Source organism: Eriocheir sinensis, chromosome 29 (genome assembly GCF_024679095.1).
Source record: "Eriocheir sinensis breed Jianghai 21 chromosome 29, ASM2467909v1, whole genome shotgun sequence".
NCBI lineage: Eukaryota > Metazoa > Arthropoda > Malacostraca > Decapoda > Varunidae > Eriocheir > Eriocheir sinensis.
In genome coordinates this window covers 16000088-16023731 of record NC_066537.1, presented here as the reverse complement: position 1 = coordinate 16023731, position 23644 = coordinate 16000088, and the positions used below count along the sequence as shown (strand labels likewise).

The 23644-nt window shown below is 47.2% G+C and overlaps 1 protein-coding gene across 3 annotated transcripts in view; it reads left to right on the top strand.

Moving 5' to 3' along the window:
- LOC127005155 (serine/threonine-protein phosphatase 4 regulatory subunit 1-like) overlaps positions 1 to 23644 on the top strand; it is a 187257-nt gene that overhangs the window by 121875 nt on the left and 41738 nt on the right. For all 3 annotated transcript variants that reach the window (XM_050873791.1, XM_050873793.1, XM_050873794.1), the window contains 2 exons: positions 2618 to 2724; positions 20183 to 20325. In XM_050873791.1, the coding sequence (XP_050729748.1) occupies positions 2618 to 2724; positions 20183 to 20325 (250 nt within the window). The remainder of the gene's footprint in view (positions 1 to 2617; positions 2725 to 20182; positions 20326 to 23644) is intronic.

The window sequence follows — 23644 nt, the reverse complement described above, 5'->3', positions numbered from 1 at the left end:
ACTTCAACAAACATACAATCATCTAATTCTTTTCTCACTTCTTTCACTAATTACTTTTACCCCCCCAATGCCACCATCTAATTACACTTTCTTTCTCACTCACCTGCACACCTTTGTCACGCCTTCAGTATACTTTTATACTTTCACCTTTTCTTTACCTGCCTGTAGTTCCACCTAAGTCCACCTCTTTCTTAATCATTTTCTCACCTGTTGTTCCACCTCAGTCCACCTCTTTCTTAATCACCTTCCCATCTGTAGTTCCACCTAAGTTCACCTATTTCCTAATCACTTTCCCAACTGTAGTTCCACCTAAGTTCACCTATTTCCTAATCACTTTCCCACCTGTTGTTCCACCTAAGTCCACCTCTTTTAATCACCTTCCCACCTGTAGTTCCACCTAAATTCACCTATTCTTTCTTAATCACTTTCCCACCTGTTCCACCTAAGTTCACCTCTTTCCTAATCACTTTCCCACCTGTAGTTCACCTCTTCTTACCTGTACTTGTTTTTAATCACACTCACCTGCAAGTTCACCCCTTCTTACCTGTACTTTTTTTCCTAATCACTTTCTCGCCTGCAATTCCACCTCAGTTCACCTCAGTCGTAATACCAACACGCCCTCTTCTTACCTGTACTTTTTCCTGATTACACTCACCTGTAAGTTCACTCCTTACCTGTATTTTTTTCCTAATCACTTCTCGCTTGCAATTCCACTTCAGTTCACCTCAGTCTAATACCAACACGCCCAGAAGTGCAGTGATAACGTGACTCCAAACAAGGGGTGAGATGACTATGTGAGTGTATGGCTGGTTGGAAGCACATAGCATGGGTCAGATCTTTAACCTCCCGGCGCCCAAGCACATACATTTAACAAGGCCTTCGTAGGATTTGTGGGCATTTCCTTGGGTGGTTTTGTGAGCCTGGTGGGAGTTTGACAAAGGGTTCTGTACCATGACCCCCCTTTCGACCACCTCTTCTGATTCTTTACAGGAGCAGCGAGTAGTGGGCTTTTTTATTATTATTGTTTCCTTTTTTTGTGTGCCCTTGTGCTGTCTCCCTTGCTGTAAAAAAAAAAATGAACGTAAAGAAACGCTCACGAGGACGCGTTTATCATATTTTTTGGCCTTTAAAAATGGTCGATGGAAGAGTAGGGATAGAATACCGACCACAGTCCTCTGGTGCGTAAGAAAGCGTAGAGAGTTGCGTAATAAAGGGGGGGGGTTATTACGCGAACGTCCACCTGGCTACTTTTGGTTTAGGTCTTGGAAGTTCATTTATTTATTATCTTTATTGATTGATTGATTGGTAGCTTAGGTATGTTGTTTGGGGTTGGTTATGTTACTTCACTTTGTTTCGTCTTGTTTTTATTGATTTGTTTATATATTTTTTCCTGTGTGTGTGTGTGTGTGTGTGTGTGTTGGAGGAAAATGTTTGGTTCTTGTTTCTTCCTCAGCTTTTTTTTTTTTTTTTCTCCTTTTTCTCTCCGCTCACCCTCGACAAAGATCTGGCCTTTGATTTGCTCTGTGTGTGTGTGTGTGCGTGTGTGCTCCCCTCTTCCTGTTTTAAAGTTGATGTTCGCCGTTGGATCACACTCGCTCTCTATTGTAGCTATCTATCTGTTTGTCTATCTTCCCATTCCTCCCTATGTCTATACAAGCACCTATCCATCTTGCAATACCTGTGTGTCTAAATATAGATACACACACACACACACACACACACACACGTGGGGCGGCCCTTCCACACCTGGGACGCACCTGGCTTGTATGTGGCGGGGCGGGGCGGGGTTGACGGGGCCGGGCATGGCGGCCCCCCTTTGCGGGAGGGAGTGTGTGGAGCAGGCAGGCAGGCAGGCGGGGAGGGAGGGGCCGTGCATGGCAGTGCATGGTGCCGCCGCCCGCACTCCCCCTCCCTCATTGGCGGGCTGGCCGCGCCCCGCCCCCCTGCGTTACGTAACAGGCGGCGGGGCGCGCCATTGGCCAGGGGCGAGGGTGTCCGGCCCCCCGGGGGTGACGTCAGGCCAGGCGGCGGCGGCCATTGGGGCAGCGGGCAGGTGGGCGCTCGTCATGCTGACGTCACGGGCAGCCCCGCCCCGCCCCGCACCGCCCCGCCCCCTGCATGACCACTCGCCCGCCGCCATTTTCCCGCCGCCCCACGCCGCGCCGGGGACAAGATGGATGACAAGACGCCCCACCATCTTGCCGGGGCGGGGCGGGGCGCCGCCCCCGTGCCAGGTCTCCGCCATCTTGCCAGGCCAGGCGGCAGGCCGGCCCCTCCGCCGTGCACACAAACAAACACCGGCGGGTGGAAACAAGCGTGTGGGGGCCGCGCCCCCCTCATCACCGCGCCGCGCCACCCGCTGCCTCGCCCCTCTCCCCCCTCCCCCCCTCCACACACACACTTCATACTTCACCTCACACCGCTGCCCACGTGGTCACCATCCTCACCCCATCGTGTGTGCGTGTGTGTGTGTGAGAGAGAGTGTGTTTGTGGTGCGTGTGTGTGTGAGAGAGAGAGTGTGTGCGTGCGTGTGTGTGTGTCAGCACTCTAGGTGGGATGCTGTGCAGCTGCAGCATCAGCCCCTCACAGCCATGCTAACACGCCTCTCCCCCCACAGACAGATGGTGGCCCGCAGCATCCAGGAGACGCTGCGGGCGGTTGTGGGCGTCAGCGAGGACGTGCACGCCGTCCTCGAGATTATGACCTCGCTCTCCTCCAATGAAGGTGAGTACACGCCAGCCGACAGCCGCCCTCCACACAGCCTTCCTGCCATCCTTCCGCCCTCCACACAGCCTTCCTGCCATCCTTCCGCCCTCCACACAGCCTTCCTGCCATCCTTCCGCCCTCCACACAGCCTTCCTGCCATCCTTCCGCCCTCCACACAGCCTTCCTGCCATCCTTCCGCCCTCCAATCCGCCTTCCTGCCATCCTTCCGCCCTCCACACAGCCTTCCTGCCATCCTTCCGCCCTCCACACAGCCTTCCTGCCATCCTTCCGCCCTCCACACAGCCTTCCTGCCATCCTTCCGCCCTCCACACAGCCTTCCTGCCATCCTTCCGCCCACCACAGCCTTCCTGCCATCCTTCCGCCCTCCACACAGCCTTCCTGCCATCCTTCCGCCCTCCACACAGCCTTCCTGCCATCCTTCCGCCCTCCACACAGCCTTCCTGCCATCCTTCCGCCCTCCACACAGCCTTCCTGCCATCCTTCCGCCCTCCACACAGCCTTCCTGCCATCCTTCCGCCCTCCACACAGCCTTCCTGCCATCCTTCCGCCCTCCACACAGCCTTCCTGCCATCCCCACCTCCATCCATCCCGCTCAGATATATCATCCCTCAGTCTTTCCCTCCTTCCTCCCTCCATCCCTCCACACAGGCTGCCACCTCTCCCTCCATCCCTCCATCTCAAACACATCATCCCTCAGTCTTTCCTTCCTTCCCTCCTTCCACCACACATGTTCGCTTCCCTCCATTTCTCCTTTCTCTCCTTCCTTCCTCCCTCCCTCTTTCCCTTCGTTCTTCCTTCCTTTCCTCCTTTCATTCCCTCTTTCCTCCACACATGCTGTCTTTCCTCCTTTCTCTCCTTCCTCCCTCCCTCCAATGGTACGCCTCTCCTCGCCCTCCCTCCCTCCCTCCCTCCCTCCCTCCTTTCCTCCCTGGCGGCGTAGTTTCCCTTCTCAGTGACTCCTTCCATTCCTCCCTCCTGTCACACTTTTCCTCTCCCTTCATCACTCCTCCCTTATTTCCCTTTCCCTCCCCTTCTCCCTTCCTGTCGTCTCCCGTCTATAATGAATGCTCTCTCTCTCTCTCTCTCTCTCTCTCTCTCTCTCTCTCTCTCTCTCTCTCTCTCTCTCTCTCTCTCTCTCTCTCTCTCTCTCTCTCTCTCTCTCTCTCTCATTATTTTCCCTTCGTTTTCTTCCCTTTCTTCCTTTTTCTCCCTTTCCTCTTTCCTTCTCCCTTTTGCTCCTCGCACGTAAGGCGACTATCTCCCTATTCCTTCTTTTTCCTCCCTTTCTTCCTCCCTTATTTCCTCCTTACCTTCTTTCCTTCCTTCCTGTTCCTCCTCATTCTCATTTTCTTCCTTATCCTCCCTTTCTCTATTACTCCCTTATTCCTCCTTTCTTATATTAGGGGACTCTCTTCCTCCCTTTCTTCCTTTTCCTCCTTTCTCTCCCCCTATCTTTTCCTCACCCTTTCTCTTCCTTCCTTTTCTTCCCTCCTCTCCTTCTTTCTCCCCTCTTTCTCTTCCTCTTCCTTCTCTCCCTTTCTCTTCTTCCTTCCTTTCCCTCCCTTCTCTTCCCTCCTTTATTTCCTCCCTCCCATAACCCCTCCTTCCCTTCCTTCTCCCCGCATGGACTCCCACATTTCCTTCTTTCCTCTCCCTCCCCCCTCTTCCTCCTCCTATCCTCCTCCTCCCTTCCATCCTTCCTCCTCCTCCTCCTCCCTCCATTCTCCATATCCGCCAGACTCCCTCCAATTCCCTCCCATCAATAACCCTTTTCCTCCTCCCCTTTCCTCCCCTTTTCCTCCCTCTCCCTCACTCCTCTTTCCCGCACTCTCCCTGTCACTGGTTTTTCTCTCTCCCTTCTTTCCTTCTCCCTTTATCTCCCTTTTCCTTCCTCCTTTTCCTCCTTTCCCTTCTTTCTTTTCCTTCTCTTTTCAGTTATTGACAGAAACGGAGAGAATAAAGGAGAGAGAGAGAGAGAGAGAGAGAGAGAGAGAGAGAGAGAGAGAAGGAAGTGAAGAGGAAGGAAAGAAGAGGAAGAGGAAAGTGAGAAATAAAGATGAAGGAAAGGGAGGGAAAGGAGAGCTGGGAAATGAAGAAAGGAAGGGAGGAGGTAGGGAAGGAAGAGAAGAGAGGGAGGGAGAGAAGTGAAAGAAGGAAGAGGAGGAGAGAGAAGGAAGAGAAAATAAAGGAAAACAGGAGAGGAGAGGTGAACGGAGGGAGGGAGGGAGGAAAGTGAAAGGAGGAGGAGGAAGAGGAGGAGAGGGAAGGAAGAGAAAGGAAAACCGGAGGGGAGGGTAGAAAGAGGAGAGGTTAACGGAGGAAGGAAGGAAGGGAGGGAGGGAGAGAAGTGAAAGAAGGGAGAGAAGGAAGGGAGGGAGGGAGAGATTGAAAGAAGGAAGAGAAAGTACAAGGAAACAGGAGGGGAGGGAAGACAGGGGAGGTGAACGGAGGAAGGAAGGGAGGGAAGGAGAAATTGAAAGAAGGAAGAGAAGGGAGGGAGGGAGAGATTGAAAGAAGGAAGAGAAAGTAAAAGAAAACAGGAGGGGAGGGAAGAAAGAGGAGAGGTGAACGGATGAAGGAAGGGAGGGAGGGAGAAATTGAAAGAAGGAAGAGAAGGGAGGGAGGGAGAGGTTGAAAGAAGGAAGAGAAGGGAGGGAGGGAGAGATTGAAAGAAGGAAGAGAAGGGAGGGAGGGAGAGATTGAAAGAAGGGAGAGAAGGGAGGGAGGGAGAGAAAGTAAAGAAAAAACAGGAGGGAAGGGAATACATAGGAATACATAGAAGAACAGACACCAGAAGACCTGTCGGAGGAGAGGTGAATGAGGAAGGAAGGGAGTGAAAGAAGGAAGAGGAGGAAGGGAGGAGAGAAGTGAAGGAAGGAAGGGGAGGAAGAGGGGGGGGGAGGGTGTAAACAGAAGGCCAGGCTCAATTTTCATCCCAAATGTTTGAACTACGCGTCTCTGCTTTCCCTCCATCTCTCCCTCTCCCTCCTCCACTCTCCCTCCTTCCTTCCATCTCCTCCATCACGCCTCTCTCAACTTTTACCTCCACGGTTTTCCTCTCCTCCACCTCTTGCTCGCTCCTCTCGACCCCTCCTCCTCCTCCTCCTCCTCCTCCTCTTGATTCCTCTTTTTTTTATCCCCCCCCCCGCCCTCCTCTCTCCTGATCGCTGCCCTCATTTTCGTCGTCATCGTCATGTTATCTCCTCTTCTTCCTCTTCATTCTCTTCCTCTTCTCCTTCCTCCTCTTCCTTGTTTAACCTTGTCTTCTCCCTATCGTCACTGTTAAATTGTCTTGTTCTCCTCATCTCCTCTTGATAAACCTTACTTTTTTCCGTCTCCTCTTTTCCTCTTCTTCCTCCTCTCCGTCTCCTCTTTTCCTCTTCTTCCTCCTCTCCATATTTTTTCCTCCGTCAAATTACCTCCTCCTCCTCCTCCTCCTCCTCCTCCTCAGCATCATCATCATCATCACCATCATCACCATCACCATCTCCACAGCCATAGTAACAGCGTAACACTCAGCACACCGGGGGGAGGGGAAGGGGGGAGTACCAGGGGCCGCAGCACACCTCAGCCAGGTAACCGTCACGTAACGAGCGGCGCCAAGGTGTGTAATTACCGAGGCAGGTGTGACCGTGACGTAGCGGAGGGCGAGGCGAGGCGTAACACGACGATGAGGTGGACAGATAACCGGGAAGAGTAACGGCGGGGATGTAACGCAGCATATAACGTAACAGACGAGGAAAGGGTAGATAGATAACCGGGAATGTAACGCAAGGAAGAGGTAGATAGAAAGAGAGAAATAGATGATGGTGATGATGACGGTAAGAGTGACGGTGGGGTTGTAACGCAGCAAATAACGTAACGAAGAAGAGGTAGACAAACGGGAAGAGTAAGGGCAGGATGTAACAGTAACGGTGAGGCTGTAACGGCGGATATCACGTAACGGTGGATTGGTATAACATAACACGAAAAAGACAGGTAATCGGTAACAGGTTATAACGTTATTCGAGGAAGACAGGTTAACGATAAGTCAGAGTGAGGATGGAACGCGGGATATCAGGACACCTCTCCTCCCGAAATTGACCTCTCCTTCGGCCACTCCTCTAACTCTTCGTAGGAGCAGTGAGTAGCGGGCTTTTTTTTTTTCCCATTTGTTACTTTTTTTTTTTTTATATACCCTTGAACTGACTCCTCTGCTGTTAAAAAATAAAAAAAAATAAAAAAAAACGTAATAGTGGATTGCTCTAACGAAACAGACAAGAAGAACAGATTAACGAAAAGTCTAAGCCAGGATAACGCAAAACCAACGTAGTGGTGGATTCCTTTAACGTAACAGAGGAAGAAGGCAGATTAACGATGTCACAGTGATTAACGCAGAGATTTCTACAACGTAACGAGGAAGACAGTTACGGTATAGGAGTCACGGTGGGGGTTTAACGCAAGATTTAACGTACTATTGGATTGCTATAACGAAGCAGACGAGAAAGACAGATTAACGAAAAGTCTAACCCAGGATAACGCAAAACTAATGTAGGTAACGCAGGAGAAAAAAATCATCACTCACACACAAACCATTTCATAATATATATCGAAGCATTTGTGATCAGTTTATGTATCATCTATTTTTGGGGGTTTAAATCGGGGCACAAATTTGGCCCGTCGCTGCTACCGGGTTAACGATGTCACAGTGATTAGCGCAGATTTCTACAACGTAACGAAGAAGGCGGTAACGGTGGGAGTCACGTTGGGGGTTTAGCGCAAGATTTAACGTAACGGTGGATTGTTGTAACGTAAGAGAGGTAGCGGTCACAGCGGGAACGTAACGCTCGACTTCCTTCCCTTCCTTCGCTCCTCTTCTTTTGCCCTCTTCCTGCATTTCCCTTCCCTTTCCTTCCTCCCTTTTTCCCTCTTCCTGCATTTTCCTTCCCTTTCCTTCCTCCCTTTTGCCCTCTTCCTGCATTTCCCTTCCCTTTCCTTCCTCCCTTTTGCCCTCTTCCTGCATTTCCCTTCCCTTTCCTTCCTCCCTTTTGCCCTCTTCTTGCATTTCCCTTCCTTTTCCTTTCTCCCTTCCCTTCCTTAATTTCACCTCTGATTCCTTTCTCCCCTTTTCCCTTCCTTTTCTCTCTCCCTTTTTACCTCTTCCTTAACTCCTCTCCCTTCTTCCCTCCTTCATTTCCCTTCCTTTTCCTCTAAGACTTCTTCCCTTTCTTCATTCCTCTCCCTTCTTCCCTCCTCCTTCATTTCCCTTCCTTTTCCTCTAAGACTTACTTCCTTTCCTTCACTCCTCTCCCTTCTACCCTCCTCCTTCATTTCCCTTCCTTTTCCTCTAAGACTTCGTTCTCTCCACTCCTCTCTTGTTTCCCTCCCTTTTCCTCTAAGACTTCCTTCCCTTCCTTCACTCCTCTCCATTCTTCCCTCTCCCTTCATTTCCCTCCCTTTTCCTCTAAGACTTCCTTCTCTTCCTTCACTCCTCTCCATTCTTCCCTCTCCCTTCATTTCCCTCCCTTTTCCTTTCTCCTTTTTTTCATATTTGCTGTCCTCCTCTCATATCTAACATCTAACACGCGAGTGACAGCTATTACAGAATACAAGGAAAATACAGCTAATTCCTTTAACACGCGAGTGACAGCTATTACAGAAAGCAAGGAAAATACAGCTAATTCCTTTAACACGCGACTGACAGCTCACAGAACAATTGGTTCCTCTTAACACTTGACGGGCAGCTGTTACACCCAAACCAAAAGACAGCTAAAAGCGACATGTGATTTGAATGCTCAGCGACAGGTAACTAATTAACCTGTAACAAATCAGGTGTAACTTCAATTTAACTCATGATAGCGGCGACAGGTGTAACAAGAAACATTAATTTGCGCGCTAGGAAAGAAAGAACAACAATCTCGGAAGTACTAATGTAGCAAGCTCGTAACATGTGTAAGAGGAACAGACTAACTCGTAACATGTGGAAGGGAGAGATGTGACAAGCTCGTAACATTTGTGAGGTAGATAGGACAGCCTTGTAACATGTGTGAAGTATAGATGTAACAAACTCGTAACATGTGGAAGGGAGAGATGTGACAAGCTCGTAACATTTGTGAGGTAGATAGGGCAGCCTTATAACATGTGTGAAGTATAGATGTAACAAACTCGTAACATGTGGAAGGGAGAGATGTGACAAGCTTGTAACATTTGTGAGGTAGATAGGACAGCCTTGTAACATGTGTGAAGTATAGATGTAACAAACTCGTAACATGTGGAAGGGAGAGATGTGACAAGCTTGTAACATTTGTGAGGTAGATAGGACAGCCTTGTAACATGTGTGAAGTATAGATGTAACAAACTCGTAACATGTGGAAGGGAGAGATGTGACAAGCTTCTGACATATGTGAGATAGATGGGGCAGCCTTGTAACACGTTTGAGATATAAATATGACAAGCTTGTTACATCTGTGAAGGATAACGAAGAGCTTTGTTTGTGTGACGCTGATGACTTTGATTGCACTTCTAGACTCGGTTACTGTAATGACTTTGCTTGTAATTACGTTTGTTTCTGAGGCTATCCTGTCAATTATTCAGCCTAAGCTTACTATCAACTAACGAAACGGCAGCATTTGTTTCTGTGACGCTGATGACTTTGATTGCACTTCTAGACTCGGTTACTGTAATGACTTTGCTTGTAATTACGTTTGTTTTTGAGGCTATTCATTCATTTGTTGTTATTAGCTTCTTATGAACTAAACGGCAACATGAGTGACGCTGATGACTGACTGCACTTGTAAATTCGGTTATTGTGATGACTGCTTGTAATTAGGTTTGTTGGTGAAGCTGTTTTGTCATATATATTCAGTCTCTTGGCTTCCTCTAACTAAATGGCGGCATTAGTTGTTTGGGTGACGCATAATGGATGTTGAGTAAACTTTTGGGTGCGGTTTCCTGTGAGGGATGACAGGGTGACCACCTATATTTTGCTTTAACGTCTGTAAATTAACTCTATTGAAGTATATATTGTTACTATAGTCAAACCATTTCAAATAGTCCGTTTGGGCGTTCGATTCCGCGGGTCCTTGCCTCCCCTCTGCTCTGTCCCAACACAGAGAAGAAAGTAGTGGTAAACGGAGCAAGGAATAATCTAAAGGACATCCCTTGCCTGACAACCCCCTCATCTCCGTCATCAGGCCGGGTGAGGGAAGAGTTCCTGTCTTCGGGGGGTGCGAGCCTCGTGTTCCCCTTCCAAGGCAGTGAAGCGGACCTCGGTATCCTAAGCATCTTTTAATTACTTAGTTCACCGCGCCTTACACTGGCCGTGCTGTGTCCGGCGGTTATGGTCTCCGGGCCTATCACCAATGGCACGGCACTATGGGTCTGTGTATTGAGAGGGGGGGGAGAACAACAGCACCGGCCGCACAGATATTACTTAATTCCTTGTTATGTACAATGGAATTGCTCGGCGTGCTGACAATAGATTCATTAGAGGTAGACGAAAGATTACGAGACTCCTACGTTCTTATGTTATAATGAAACGTATATTCGTGTTAATTCACGTCAATCGGCGGGAAATTACAGCGAAAGACCGGTATTATGTAACAGGCTTTAGGTAGATGTGACAGCCTCATAACATCATAACTAGCTTGACTATACCGCTTATAATCGACTGATGGGTGGATGTGACAGCCTCTCGTAACATCATAACTAGCTTGACTATACCGCTTATAATCGACTGATGGGTGGATGTGACAGCCTCATAACATCATAACTAGTTTGACTATACCGCTTATAATCTACTAATGGGTGGATGTAACAGTCTCGTAACTTGTCAGGCAGCGTCAGTGTGCCTCGTGACTGGCGCGTGTAGGTCTAGTAACATCACCTGTAGCTCAGCGTATCTCTTGAAGACATGATGTAACAATCTCTCGCAGTACCACAAGTAGCTTTGGTAACTCTTGTAGGTGTTTGGGTGGTATAAGTCTCGTGACAACACCGGCGGGCTTCATGAACCTGTGTCGACATTCTCAGCCGCTTGCCGCATCACATCAAAAGGAAAGTAATCGGGTTCTCGTGAGTGTTTTTTCGCGTTCACGGCACAGAACCACCACCAGGGTCATAATACTCAATAATACGGCCACCTCTTTGGATTCTTTTTAGGAGCAGTGAGTAGCGGGCTTTTTTTTTTTCATTAATGTTTGCTTTTTGTGTGCCCTTGAACTGTCTGCTGTAAAAAAAAAAAAAAATGGAAATGACCCCTTCAAATCCCTACGAAAGCCTTGTCATATGTGTGCTTGGACGCTGAAACATTGAAGACCATGACCCCTGGGAAGGAACTATCGGGTGTACACAATCTATCCCATTATCATAAGTAGCCTGTATTGTACCTCTTTAAAGTGTGTCACCGATGCAACTACTATTTTTTTAGTAGCTTAACATTATTTGCCGGGCAGCACCTCCCCTCCTCACCACCTCCACCTCCTCCTCCTCCTCCTCCTCCGCCTCCTCATTCTCTCCTCTTGCTCTTTAGTTTACATTTTCCTTCCTTTTTTTACCTCCCTTATTTCTCTTCCTCCCTCTTCCCGTCTTTCTCCTCCCCGCCCAGTCTATTTTTCTCCTTCCTTCCCCTCCTCCCCTTCCCCTCGTCTTACTTCCTTTATTCCTCCCCTCCTCCCTCCCTCACCTGTGCATCTTCACGCTCAAGCGACTTCTGTACCCACCGAACACGACAAACATCATCAATGTAACTTAAAGACGCCGAGTAGATGCCAGATACCTTACAAGTGTCCCTCTGTAAACACGCCCCCCTTAGTCCAAACTTACACTCACCAAGAGACCTCAGTCATTATCAGCTTAAAACCAACGAGTATAAATTATTTTTTCGACTTTCTTGAACGTTACATACTGCAATCCCAAGTACTGTTTTCCTTTGCCTAATTGTGTTATGCTAATAAGTGCTAAATTATATGAGGTAGCCATTATTTTTTTATTTATTTATTTTTTCTATTACTGAAGCACTAACCCGTAAAAGTGGCCCATAGAAAGCTCGCAGGGAACGGGGTCTTGCTGTCTGATGCTGTTGAAACTGGTGTGAAGGGAAGGGCCGAGGAGGAGAGTTTGTACTATAGGCGTTAAAATTACGTAAGCAGGTGACAAGTTTAAATGAACACCTTGATTTTTACGTTAGGTTTTCGTCGCTGCTTAACCCGGTAGCAGCGACGGGCAAAATTTGTGCCATGATATAAACCCCCCAAACTAGATGATGCATAAACACATCACAAATGCTTTGATAAATATTATGAAATGGTTTGTGTGAGTGATGATTTTGTCTCATTTTTCTCGCTTAGAGGGACCATTAAGAAACATGATCCCCGCAGCTACCGGGTTAAGATGAATGTAACAGCTCGGGCGTCTGAGATACATTATTATCGTAACCTTTATCGTAACAGTTCACAGCGGCTCTCTAAGGGCGTGGGGAGTATAGCGTTGCGTACTTATCAACGTAATGCCAAATAATCGCAGCGTAACATGACTATCGTAGCTGCTAACGTAAGGATTTGCAGCGCACGAAAGTAAAACATAACCCAACTATAGCGTAACGCGTGCTTATATAACGAAAAATTAAATTAGTGAACAAGACGCAGTGTGGAGGGGGCGCTGTAACACACACACACACACACACACACACACACACACACACACACACACCACGAATTTAGAGTTTTTGAACGTACAAGAAAATACTATGCAAGAACAGATTGGATATTCCCCCCCCCCTCCCCCCCCCCCAAAAAAAAAAAAGATTCGTGTAGGAAATTGTACGAAAACGTTATACAACACACGCAGAGAGAGAGAGAGAGAGAGAGAGAGAGAGAGAGAGAGAGAGAGAGAGAGAGACCGCCACGTGTAAATAAAACCAAGATTCAACATGTCAAATTATAGCCTCGTACCTATTGCGTCATTTACTCGTTCATCCCTTTATCTTGTTTGCTTGTATACTTGTTCACGCGGCGTCACAATCTTTTTAGACTTCACTTGTTTGGGTGTTGAGCGGCGGCGGTTATTGTTTTCCTTCTCGTGTCTTTGTCGGCGGTGGGGCTTCGTCTTAATCCAATAGAGGCTGCCGACCCGTCCCTCCAGCGGTGTTGATGTTCTCGCGCCTCTACTCTCGTCTCCTCTCCTCTTTTCTCTTGTTTTCTTCTTTTCTTCTCATCTCTGCTTTTCTTTTTTTCTTTTCTCTCCTCGCCTCTCCTCTCTTTTCTTCGATTTCCTCTCTTTTCCGCCCTTATTCTCTTTTCTTCTCCTTTCTCTTCTTTTTTTCTCGTCTTTTCTCCTCTCCTGGGTCTAAAGCCTTGAACGGTTATACCACTACTACTACTTGTTACTACTACTACTACTACTACTACCGCCACGTAACATAAAAGAATGGCAGACACGATATAGGCGCCTCCCTGTGTGTGTGTGTGTGTGTGTGTGTGTGTGTGTGTGTGTGTGTGTGTTACCCGTCCAGGTGTAGCGTTACCTTGAGCGTTGGCTTCATCGTGACGTAACGTGGTAATACTCGGCGCGCACATACGTGGAGGCACACACACACACACACACACACACACACACACACACACACACACACGCAGCTATTTTTAATCCGCTAAATCTGCCTACACACTTTTTTCCTCACACTAAATCCTCGTATACGTTTCTCCCTTTTCTCTCTCTCTCTCTCTCTCTCTCTCTCTCTCTCTCTCTCTCTCTCTCTCTCTCTCTCTCCCTCCCTCCCATCATCACCATCATCATTTTCCTCCATCTTGCCTCCCGTGAGAACTTGATAGACGGTAAAGTGGTATGGGAGAGAGCTGGAAATCACTCATACGATATATTTCCCACCCTCACATCCTCCTCCTCCTCCTCCTCCATCGCCGACACCCCTACATACCACATAAGAGCTGCCACTGGAACACACACACACACACACACACACACACACACAGCAAATATTAACGTGGTGAATTTTAACGTGTAATATTTATATCCACTTACGTAACGCCAGAGAGAGAGAGAGAGAGAGAGAGAGAGAGAGAGAGACCATGCCTATAGAAAAAAAACAGGTAATCAGTCCGACAGGTGTGCTAAGGTGGGCGGGAGTGACCTTACTTAACCTCCCTTTGAACTTTCTATTTATGTGTATTATTTTCGGTCGTCATCGCAGCTCACTGACTACATTCATGCCACCACGTGAGGCTTGGGAGCATAACGCGCGTAGTAGTGTTAGGTTAGGTTATTACCAACTGAATAAAATCGAAAAAAAAAAAAGAAAAACCGGGTTGCGTTAGTTTTTCCCCCATTGAGTGTAGCGAAGGACCCGGCAAACGTACATAGCGGCTGTGAACTGTGTGTGTGTGTGTGTGTGTGTGTGTGTGTGTGTGTGTCCTAGATTTCAAGGGGGGGCGGGGCGATGGGGAAAAGAAATATATAGTCCATACCTTCTTTTATACTGTTCGTCTGAAAATTGGGTGTTCGAGTAAGGGTAGGAGATGAACTAACCCTTACCTGCCGACTGTGTGCCTAGGTGTGTGTGTGTGTGTGTGTGTGTGTGTGTGTGTTTTGGTCTCGTATTGGTGTAAAGGAACCAATACAGCCCGCCCAGCTATTCCACATTTACTGTTCATCTTGAAATGGGTGTTCGAGGTTCGGAGGTGAACTAACCTTTACCTGGAAACTGTGTGACTAGCTTCGTTTGTGTTGGTTTCGTGGTGGTGGAAAGGAAGCAAAACAGCCTTTCTACTTTTACTGGTGGTGTGTTATTGGGTGCAGGAGTAAGGATGGAAGATGGAGACTTAACTAAATGCAAACTGTGTGGCTTGGTCTCGTTGTGGTGTGTAGGAAGCAGTAGTCCGCCCAGCCGTTCGTGGTACAAAGGCAACATATTCAGTCCGCCCAGCCGTTCGTGGTACAAAGGCAACACAGACAATCCGCCCAGCCGTTCAACTACTACCGGTGGCCTGTTAATGGGTGTCGAGTAAGGGTGGGAGATGGACGAACCTCTAATGGCCAAACGGTGTGCCCTAGACGGGGAGGGAGCGCAGGAAACACCCTCCTCTCAGCCGTACAACGCGTGCTGGTGGTGTGGTTACGGGTGCCAGGCGAAGGGTAAGGTGGGTGTTTGGAGTACTGCCTTTCATTCTTGCCTGTGTAGATATGGAGGCTTTTTTATATATACAGCAAAGGGGGCAGCTCAAGGGTAGTAAACAGCAACAACAAAAAAGAGTCCGCTAGACGCGTCGGCAAAACAAAAACAAAAAAAGAACGAGAGGTTAGAAGAGACAGGAGGAAGAAGTTGGTCTTCCTCACTTAGTCTTGTTTTCTCTCCTTTCTATCATCTTTTTCCTCCTTTTTTTTATTTTTTTTTTTTATTTTTTTTTTTATTCATTCGTCCGCCTGTTCCTTTCTATTCCTTACCTGTTCCTTTCTATTCCTTACTTGCTATCATCTTTTTCCTCCTTTTTTTTCAGTTTTCATTCCTCCTCCTCTTCCTTTCTCTTCCTTTTTTTCAGCAGAGGAGACAGTGCAAGGGCGTAAAAAAAAAATAATGGAAAAAAAAAACCGCTACTTGCTGCTCCTAAATAGAGTCGAGTTGCTATCATCTCCTCCTCCTCCTCCTCCTCCTCCTCCTCCTCCTCTAAGAGTTTATTGAGGGTTCTACCTGTCGAGCGCCCTACGAGCTATAGATATCTAGATCAATTACGCAATACTTTTACCTGCGCTTACCTGTCGATAACACTACAAACTACCTAGATCCACTAAAAAAAAAACAAAAAAAAAAACGTCAAGATGTGATTGATGGATGATATAGATTTGTACCATTACCTCCACCTGCGTTCACCTGTCCTGCGTCCTACAACTTACCTGGACACACACACACACACACACACACACGTTAGGTCAAGGTGTGATTGATAGCTGCTGACTACCTTTGCCTTTGTTTACTCGCCTTAACGCCTTATGCATTTATTTTCTCGATAGATTAAAAAAAAAAAAGTCGAAAGGTAAAATACTGCAGTGGAACGCGCGGATGAAGAATAAAGGAACGTAAAAAAAAAAAAAAAAAAAAAAAAATACAAGCTGAGGTGCGTGGGTGGTGACTCTCTCTCTCTCCTCCTCCTCCTCCTCCTCCTCCTCATTCTCATCTTCCTTTTGTTCTTCCTTTGCCATTTTCTTCGTCACTTGTTTTCTCTCCTTGCTATTATCTTATCCCTCCTATTTTTTTTCATATTTCGCTCGTCCTCGTCTTCCTTTCTATTCCTTGCTTGCTATCATCTCCTCCTCCTCCTCCTCCTCCTCCTCCTCCTCCTCCTCTTAGAGTTTGTTGAGGGTTCCCGTAACAAGAGAAGCGATCCGTTTTTATTGGTAATTTACGTCGAAAATAATTTATCGGATTTTTTTAGGCTCGTTAGGCGATGAGCGACGAGAGAGAGAGAGAGAGAGAGAGAGAGAGAGAGAGAGAGAGAGAATGATGATGTAGGCGTTGACAGGTAACTTATCTCTCAATTATCATTATTATTATTATTATGAAGAGAAGGGGGGGGGTATTGTGACGATGTTAAAGTAGATGCTGCAACACACACACACACACACACACACACACACACACACACAAAAAAAAAAAATTAAATAAATAAATAAACATCAGCCTGTGTTCTAATCCCCTTCTTTGATTGTCTTTGTCATTCATCAGTTATTCATCCTCGTGTGTGTGTGTGTGTGTGTGTGTGTGTGTGTGTGTGTGTGTGTTATTGTCTTACCTATCCTGATACCGGTTAATTTCTTTTTCCTCCTCCTCCTCCTCCTCCTCCTCCTCTTCATTCTCCTCTTGCTCTTTAGTTTACATTTTCCTTCCTTTTTTTACCTCCCTTATTTTTCTTCTCTCCCCTTCCTCCCCTCTCCCTCCTCCCCGCCTAGTCTATTTTTCCCCTCCTTCCTTCCCTCCTCCCCTTCCCCTCGTCTTACTTCCCTTCTTCATCCCCTCCTCCCCTTCCTTCTCTCCCTCCTCCCTCCCTCACCTGTGCATCTTCACGCTCAGTTTCCTTCTCCTCCTCCTCTTCCTCTTCCCTTTTCTTCATCCTTCGCCACGTTCTTATGCTCTCTCTCTCTCTCTCTCCCTCTCCCCCAACCACCTCTTTTTCTCTCCTCCCCTTTTTTCCTCCTCCCCCAACCACCATTTTTTCCCTCCCCCCTCCCCTTTTTTTCCCCTCTTCTACCCAACCACCTTTTTTTTTTTCTCCCCCTTCCCCTCCTGCCCTTCCCAAGTACTTTTTTTCCTCCTCCTCCCTTTTTCCTCCTCCCCCCGTGAAGGAAAGTTAGTGTGTCGTCAAGGTTGGGAGGAAGTTGATTTGCCTCGGTTTGTTTTACTTTACAACTTTATTTTCATTTATTCTTTATTTTATTCATTATTTTTACTTTTTATTTATAGTTTTGTGTAGTGTGCCAAGTTATTTATTAATCTGATTTTACTCCTCCTCCTCCTCCTCCTCCTCCTCCTCCCCCTCCTCCTTATCCTCCTCCTCCTCCTCCTCCTGTCGTGTGTGCTTCCATTCATTCTTCTGCTCCTTGCTTTTTTCTTTTTTTTGGGGGGGTCGGTCTTTTTTTTTGTATATATATATATTTTTCATTCCTTTTCTCCTTTTCTTCTCTTCCTCTTTTGTCTTTATCCTTGTTTTCCTCTACCAATTTCTCTCTCTCTCTCTCTCTCTCTCTCTCTCTCTCTCTCTCTCTCTCTCTCTCTCTCTCTCTCTCTCTCACCTGTATTCCCCACCTGTGATTCATTGCTTAGTCCTATTCCTCACCTTACCACCTCCGCCTCCTCCTCCTCCTCTTATCCTGACTCACGGCCTTTCCTCCGTCCCTAACATGAAATACACTTGACTCATCCCTCCTCCTCCTCCTCTTCTTCCTCTTGCTAACCTTTCCCCTTACTCATCATTTCTCACCTGCATCAACACCTGACTCATCTTTGCTCCCCTCTTACCTCCTCCTCCTCCTCCTCATCATCATCATCTGTGCAGCATCTTTCCCTAACACATTTAGGTTGGTATTACAAGATACTTTCGATTCTCACATCAGTTATTTCTAAAGGTCAAAGAGGGGGTCAGTTGGGTTCTAATGAGTGTTTCTTCAGGTTCATGGCACAGAAGAAGACTCACATTACAACCAGGGTCACAAAACTATCCCTGGAAATGCCCACAACTCCTACGAAAGCCTTGTCAAATTTGTGTTCTTGGGCGGCGAAATGTCTTGTAATGCGACTCTTAATCTTTCTATTTAGTGAGTCATTAATCTTCGTCTATTTCCGCTCTTACTCACGATGATGCCTTTCCCTCTTTTTGTGAGTCGCTTTTTTTTTTTTTTTTTTTTTTTTTTTTTAAGGGTCGGTCTTTTATTGTTTGTTTATTGTTCATTCTTTTTCTCCCTTTCTTCTCTTCCTATTCAGTCTTTATCCCTGTTTTCCTCTTCCTCTACCATTCTCTCTCTCTCTCTCTCTCTCTCTCTCTCTCTCTCTCTCTCTCTCTCTCTCTCTCTCTCTCTCTCTCTTACTTCACCTATCTTTTCCTCATCTATCCTTCATCCCTTATTCCCTTCCTCCTATCACCTTTCCTTCCTCCCCCTATTCTCTTCTTCCTCCTCACCTCCTTCCCTCCTGTGACTCATCCCTCTCTGATTTATCTCATTACTATTTGTCCTCCTTATCTCATCCTTCCTCTTACTCATCATGTGACATCGTATCTCCTCTTACTCACGGTTGCTGTTCTTAATTTTTTCTGCTTTTCTTACTCATTAATTTGTCCGTCAATCCCACATTATTTCTCTTACTTGTTACTCCTGTCTGCGTTCCCTTATTTTCGTTTGTCTTGTTCATCTCTTCTATCTTCGTTTCCATTGTTCCTCTTTCTCATCACATTTCTCCTTCGTTCCCTTGTTCTCTCTTTCATCACTTCTATCTTCGTTTCCATTGTTCCTCTTTCTCATCACATTTCTCCTTCGTCCCTATATTCTCGTTCTCCTGTTCATCACTATCTTCGTTTCCATTGTTCCTCTTTCTCATCACATCTATCCCTCGTTCCCCTGTTCTCGTTCTTTTATTCATCACTTCTATCTTCGTTTCCATTGTTCCTCTTCATCACATCCATCCTCCGTCCCCTTATTCGCATTCTCTCACTCATTCCTTCAACCCTCATTCCCTTATATCTTTTCCTCTTCCTCATCACCTACTCTTCATTCCCTTATTCTGGTTCTCTTAACACCCTTCCTTCGTTCTCCTATTCTCTTCTTTCTCATCTCTTCATCCTCATCACCTTCGTTCCTCCCGTGACTCATCTCTCACTGACTCACTCATACATGGGCATCTTTCCTCCGTGACTCACTCATTTCACACTTGACTCATTTTCCTTCCTCTCTGAATGTTGTTTGTCCTCCCAGCATACCACAGCATACCCACGGCCTCGCTCACACCCCCGCAGACACTCGAACACACCCACAGCCTCAAACACACTTCCATACACCACCCATAGTCACTCCCACACACCCACAGCCTCAAACACACTTCCATACACCACCCATAGTCACTCCCACACAATTTTCACCACCATAAACTTCTCTCATTTTCCCCCTTTCCTTCCCTTTATCTTCACATCCCCCTTTTATTTTCACCCCGTGTTCCTCTCACACCCTTCCCACATCCCCCTTCTCTTCCCCGTATCGTGGTTACTGTTTTATGAGATTTGTTAGGCATTCTTTTCCTTGATGAATTTATGATTAACTTGGGTGTTATGATTCTCTCTCTCTCTCTCTCTCTCTCTCTCTCTCTCTCTCTCTCTCTCTCTCTCTCTCTCTCTCTCTCTCTCTCTCTCTCTCTCTCACCTGTATTCCCCACCTGTGATTCATTGTTTAGTCCTATTCCTCACCTTACCACCTCCTCCACCTCCTCCTCCTCCTCCTCCTCCTCCCTTTGCTCCGTCCCTAACATAAAATACAGCTGACTCATCCCTCCTCCTCCTCCTCCGTTTGACCTCAGTAGCTGCGGCGCCAGTATTATATAACCCAATTAATCCATCAATCTTTTTCTCTTCTTCATCCTCCACTTCGTCCTTTTATCTTAGTTATCCTTATTTTTTCATCCTCCTTTCTTCTTCCTCCTTTTCTCTGATCTACTCATCCTTGCTTCTCATTCATTCTCTTCTTTATCTTCCTCTTCTTTTTTTCACCCTCTTCATTTTTATCCTCCTCTTCTTTATCCTCTTTATCTTTTCATCTTCATCCTCTTCCTTACTTCATCTTAATTCTTCCTAACCTCCCCTTTTTTATCCTCTACCACCTTCATCCTTCCTCTTCTTTACTTCATCTTCACCCTCGTCTCGACACTTTCATCATCCTCTTCTCGCCCTCCCCCGCCGCCTCTCACCCCGTCTTCTTCTTCCCCCCACAGAGGCTGCCGTGCGGACCGAGCTGATGGAGCAGGTGCCCCAGATCGCGGTGCTGTGCCACGAGTACCCGGCCAGCCTGGGGGGCGTGGTGGCCGGGAACCTGGTGCCCATGGTGGTGCGCTACCTCACCGACCCCAACAACCAGGTGAGCACAGGGGACGGGAGGGGTTAAGTTGGGTTGGGTTGTGTTATGTTGGATTGGGTTACGTTAGGTTAGGTTAGGTTGAAGTTGAGTTGGGTTAGGTTAGGTTGGGTTGAATTGGGTTTGAGTTAGGTTAGGTTAGGTTGGGTTGAATTGGCTTTGGTTAGGTTGGGTTGAATTGGGTTTGAGTTAGGTTGGATTGGTTTAGGTTAGGTTAGGTTGGGTTGAATTGCGTTTGAGTTAGGTTGGATTGGGTTACAAAAGGTTAGGTTACATTAGGTGAGGGAGTTGAGTTGGGTTTGGTTAGGTTGGATAGGGTTGGAGTTATGTAATGTTGGGTTGGGTGTGGTTGAGAGTTTTGAGGCTGAGGTTGTATTAGCTTGGGGTTGGTTGGTTTGGGTTAGGTTGACTTGGCTTGGGTTGGATTGATTTGAGTTGGGAATTGCAGGTAAGCTTTATTTGATGAATGGTACGTGTAGGCCATCGTGTACACCCTATCATTCATTCATTCATTCGGTCAGTCAGTCAGTCGGGTCTTCGTTTTTTCTTTGTCTTCATTCACCCATTCAGCTATTCAGTCAGTCATACATTTATTTCTTCGTCAGTCACTTCATCCAGTCAGCCATCAATTCATTTCGTCATCCATTCAGTCACTTCATTCATCCCATTCATCCATCCATTAATGATTTCAGCTTTCGGTCACTCATTCAGTCAGTAACCTTTTGTTTCTTTTTTAGGAGCAGCGAGTAGCGGGCTTTTTTTTATTATTGTTTTCTTTTTTTGTGTGCCCTTGAGCTGCCTCCTCCATACCTTTTATTACGTTCTCCCTCCTCCTCCTCTTCTTCCTCTTCCTCCTCTTCCCTCTCTTCATTCAGGCCCAGCACCACTTCCCCGCCGCTAAACGCCTCCCTCTCCTCACGCAGCTAATCACTCACTCGCTCACTCACCTGTACTCGCGGCAAATTATTAGTTCACTCAGGTAGTCATTATGGCCTTTTTGTCTGTTCCTTCCTGTTGAGCTTTTTGTCCCCGCTTCCCTTCCCTGTCGCGCGGAGGGGAGTCACACGGGAAAAACCTGCCCAACTCTGCTCGTTATAGCCACCCTGTGCGTCCGTCTGTCTGTCTGTCTGTCTGTCTGTGTGGTTATGAGTCCTCCCCTACATCGCCACACCCTTGCATAATCTCCATTCATCTATCGCCGTCCTGTCTCTGTCTGTCTGGGTTTCGCTACGACTCCTCTTTGCTGCCTGTCTGTGTCTGTCTGTGTGTGTGTGTGTGTGTGTGGTCAAGATTGTTCCCTGCATCGTCACACCCTCGTCTATGTTCATTGTGTGGTTATCCGCCGCTTTGTCTGTCTGTCTGTGTCTGTCTCGCTACGATTCATCTTCTGTTGCTTATGTTCACTGCTGTCTGTGTCTGTCTATCTGTCTGTGTGGTTATGGTTGCTTCCCTACACACCCCGCCACCCATGTTTTCGCCGCCCTGTCTGTGTTGCTTAGATTCCTTTTCCTTATATTGCTGTGTTCTTGGCTTTTTTTTTTATTATTATTATTTTTTTTTTTTTTTTTTTTTTTTTTTTTTTTTTTTAGGGGCCTAGATGGTAGTCGACCCCAGCCCGTCATGGCGCAGACAAGTGTTTATAGTGGCGCCATCTTCTCTTCTCTGTCTATGCTCATTGCTCGTTATCGCTGCCACGTCTGTCTGTCCGTGTGTGCCGCTACCGTTCCTCTTCCTTATGCTGCCTGTTCATTGCTGTCTGTCTGTGTAGCTTAAATTCCTCTCTACACAGCCATCGTCCGCCACGCCCTTGCTCATGTTAATTCCCCGTCTGTTTGTCTGTCTGTGTCTTGCTTCGATTCCTCCTCTTCATGTTGCTGGCGTTCCTTGTTCTCTGTGTCTGTTCATATATCTGTGTTGCTTTAATTCCTCCCTACACAGCCATCGTCCGCCACGCCCTTGCTTATGTTAATTAGTCATAGCCATCCTGCCTGTCTGTCTGTGTCTGTCTCGCCACTCACACGACGTTCACAAAATCAGCTGTCTCCTTTGTTGTAAAAAAAAGGGCGGGGGGGTTAATCTTGATGCTTCTTGTTGTTGTTTTTTTATCCATTTCCATTTTTCTTTTCTCTCCCCTCCGTCAACCCCCTTTCTCCCCCCTCGTGGCCAGGTGGGTCCCTTCTGAGCCCATTAATCAGGTACTCCCAGGCAGGTGGTGTTGTGCCTTGATTAATTCCCTCGCTCACTCATTCACCTGTATTCATTCATTAATTTTCCTTTGGCGGTACAATTTTCATCCCGTGTTTTGTAATTCATTCATTGTTTTACTCCAGTCTGTCCGTCAGCCAGTCATCCCATGTTTTCAAGCAGTTTCACTTGATTGATTGTTTGTTGTACTCTGGCTTAGTCGTTCACTCTGTCAGTCGTTCAGTGGGCCTTCATTCGCCGCAACTCACTCATTCACCCAAACTCACTCACTCACTCATTCACCCAAACTCACTCACTCATTCACCCAAACTCACTCACTCATTCACCCAAACTCACTCACTCACTCATTCACCCCAACTCACTCACTCATTCACCGGTTTCAGGCTCATTCATTTCTTTATCCATCCCTGTGAGTTTGTTTTTTGTCTTTTTTTTCTGTGGTAGTGGTGATGGTTTTGGTGGATAGGTGTGTGTGTGTGTGTGTTTTCTCGGTATGTTAAGTTTCCAGTTATACAATCTCTCTCTCTCTCTCTCTCTCTCTCTCTCTCTCTCTCTCTCTCTCTCTCTCTCTCTCTCTCTCTCTCTCTCTCTCTCTCTCTCTCTCTCAAATTTTCCTCAGCCACTCGCACCGCCCATGCTCCCTCACTTACATCAACACTCCTCCTCCTCCTCCCCCCCCTCGTCCCCTCCCCTCCCCTCGCCTCCTGGCCTCTCCCCCTTAAGAGTGTAGTACCTTTCTCCCCACGGCTCCCTCCCCTTCGACGCGGCACCCTTCTCCTGCCCTTCCTTCCCCTCACACTTGTGTTTCCAATCAGAATCTTGCCCTGCATGACTTCCAAGCCTCTCCTTCACCTTCCCTTCTCTCACCTGCGCTTCGTCACTCACCTTTGTTTACCTGTCCGCTGCTCACCTTCATGCCCCGCCTCACCTGTAGCGCCCCAGCATCACGTGTCGTCACCTTCGCCTCACCTGTACATCATTATTTTGGGGGCCACGTCCATACGCCCAGCCTTCCTCGTCACGGCGGCAGTGTCCTGTTGAGGCCCCTCCCACACTGTGTAGAGGAATGCTGAGACAGTTTATATCGCCCTTGTCCTGTCTTAAAGCACATATTTGT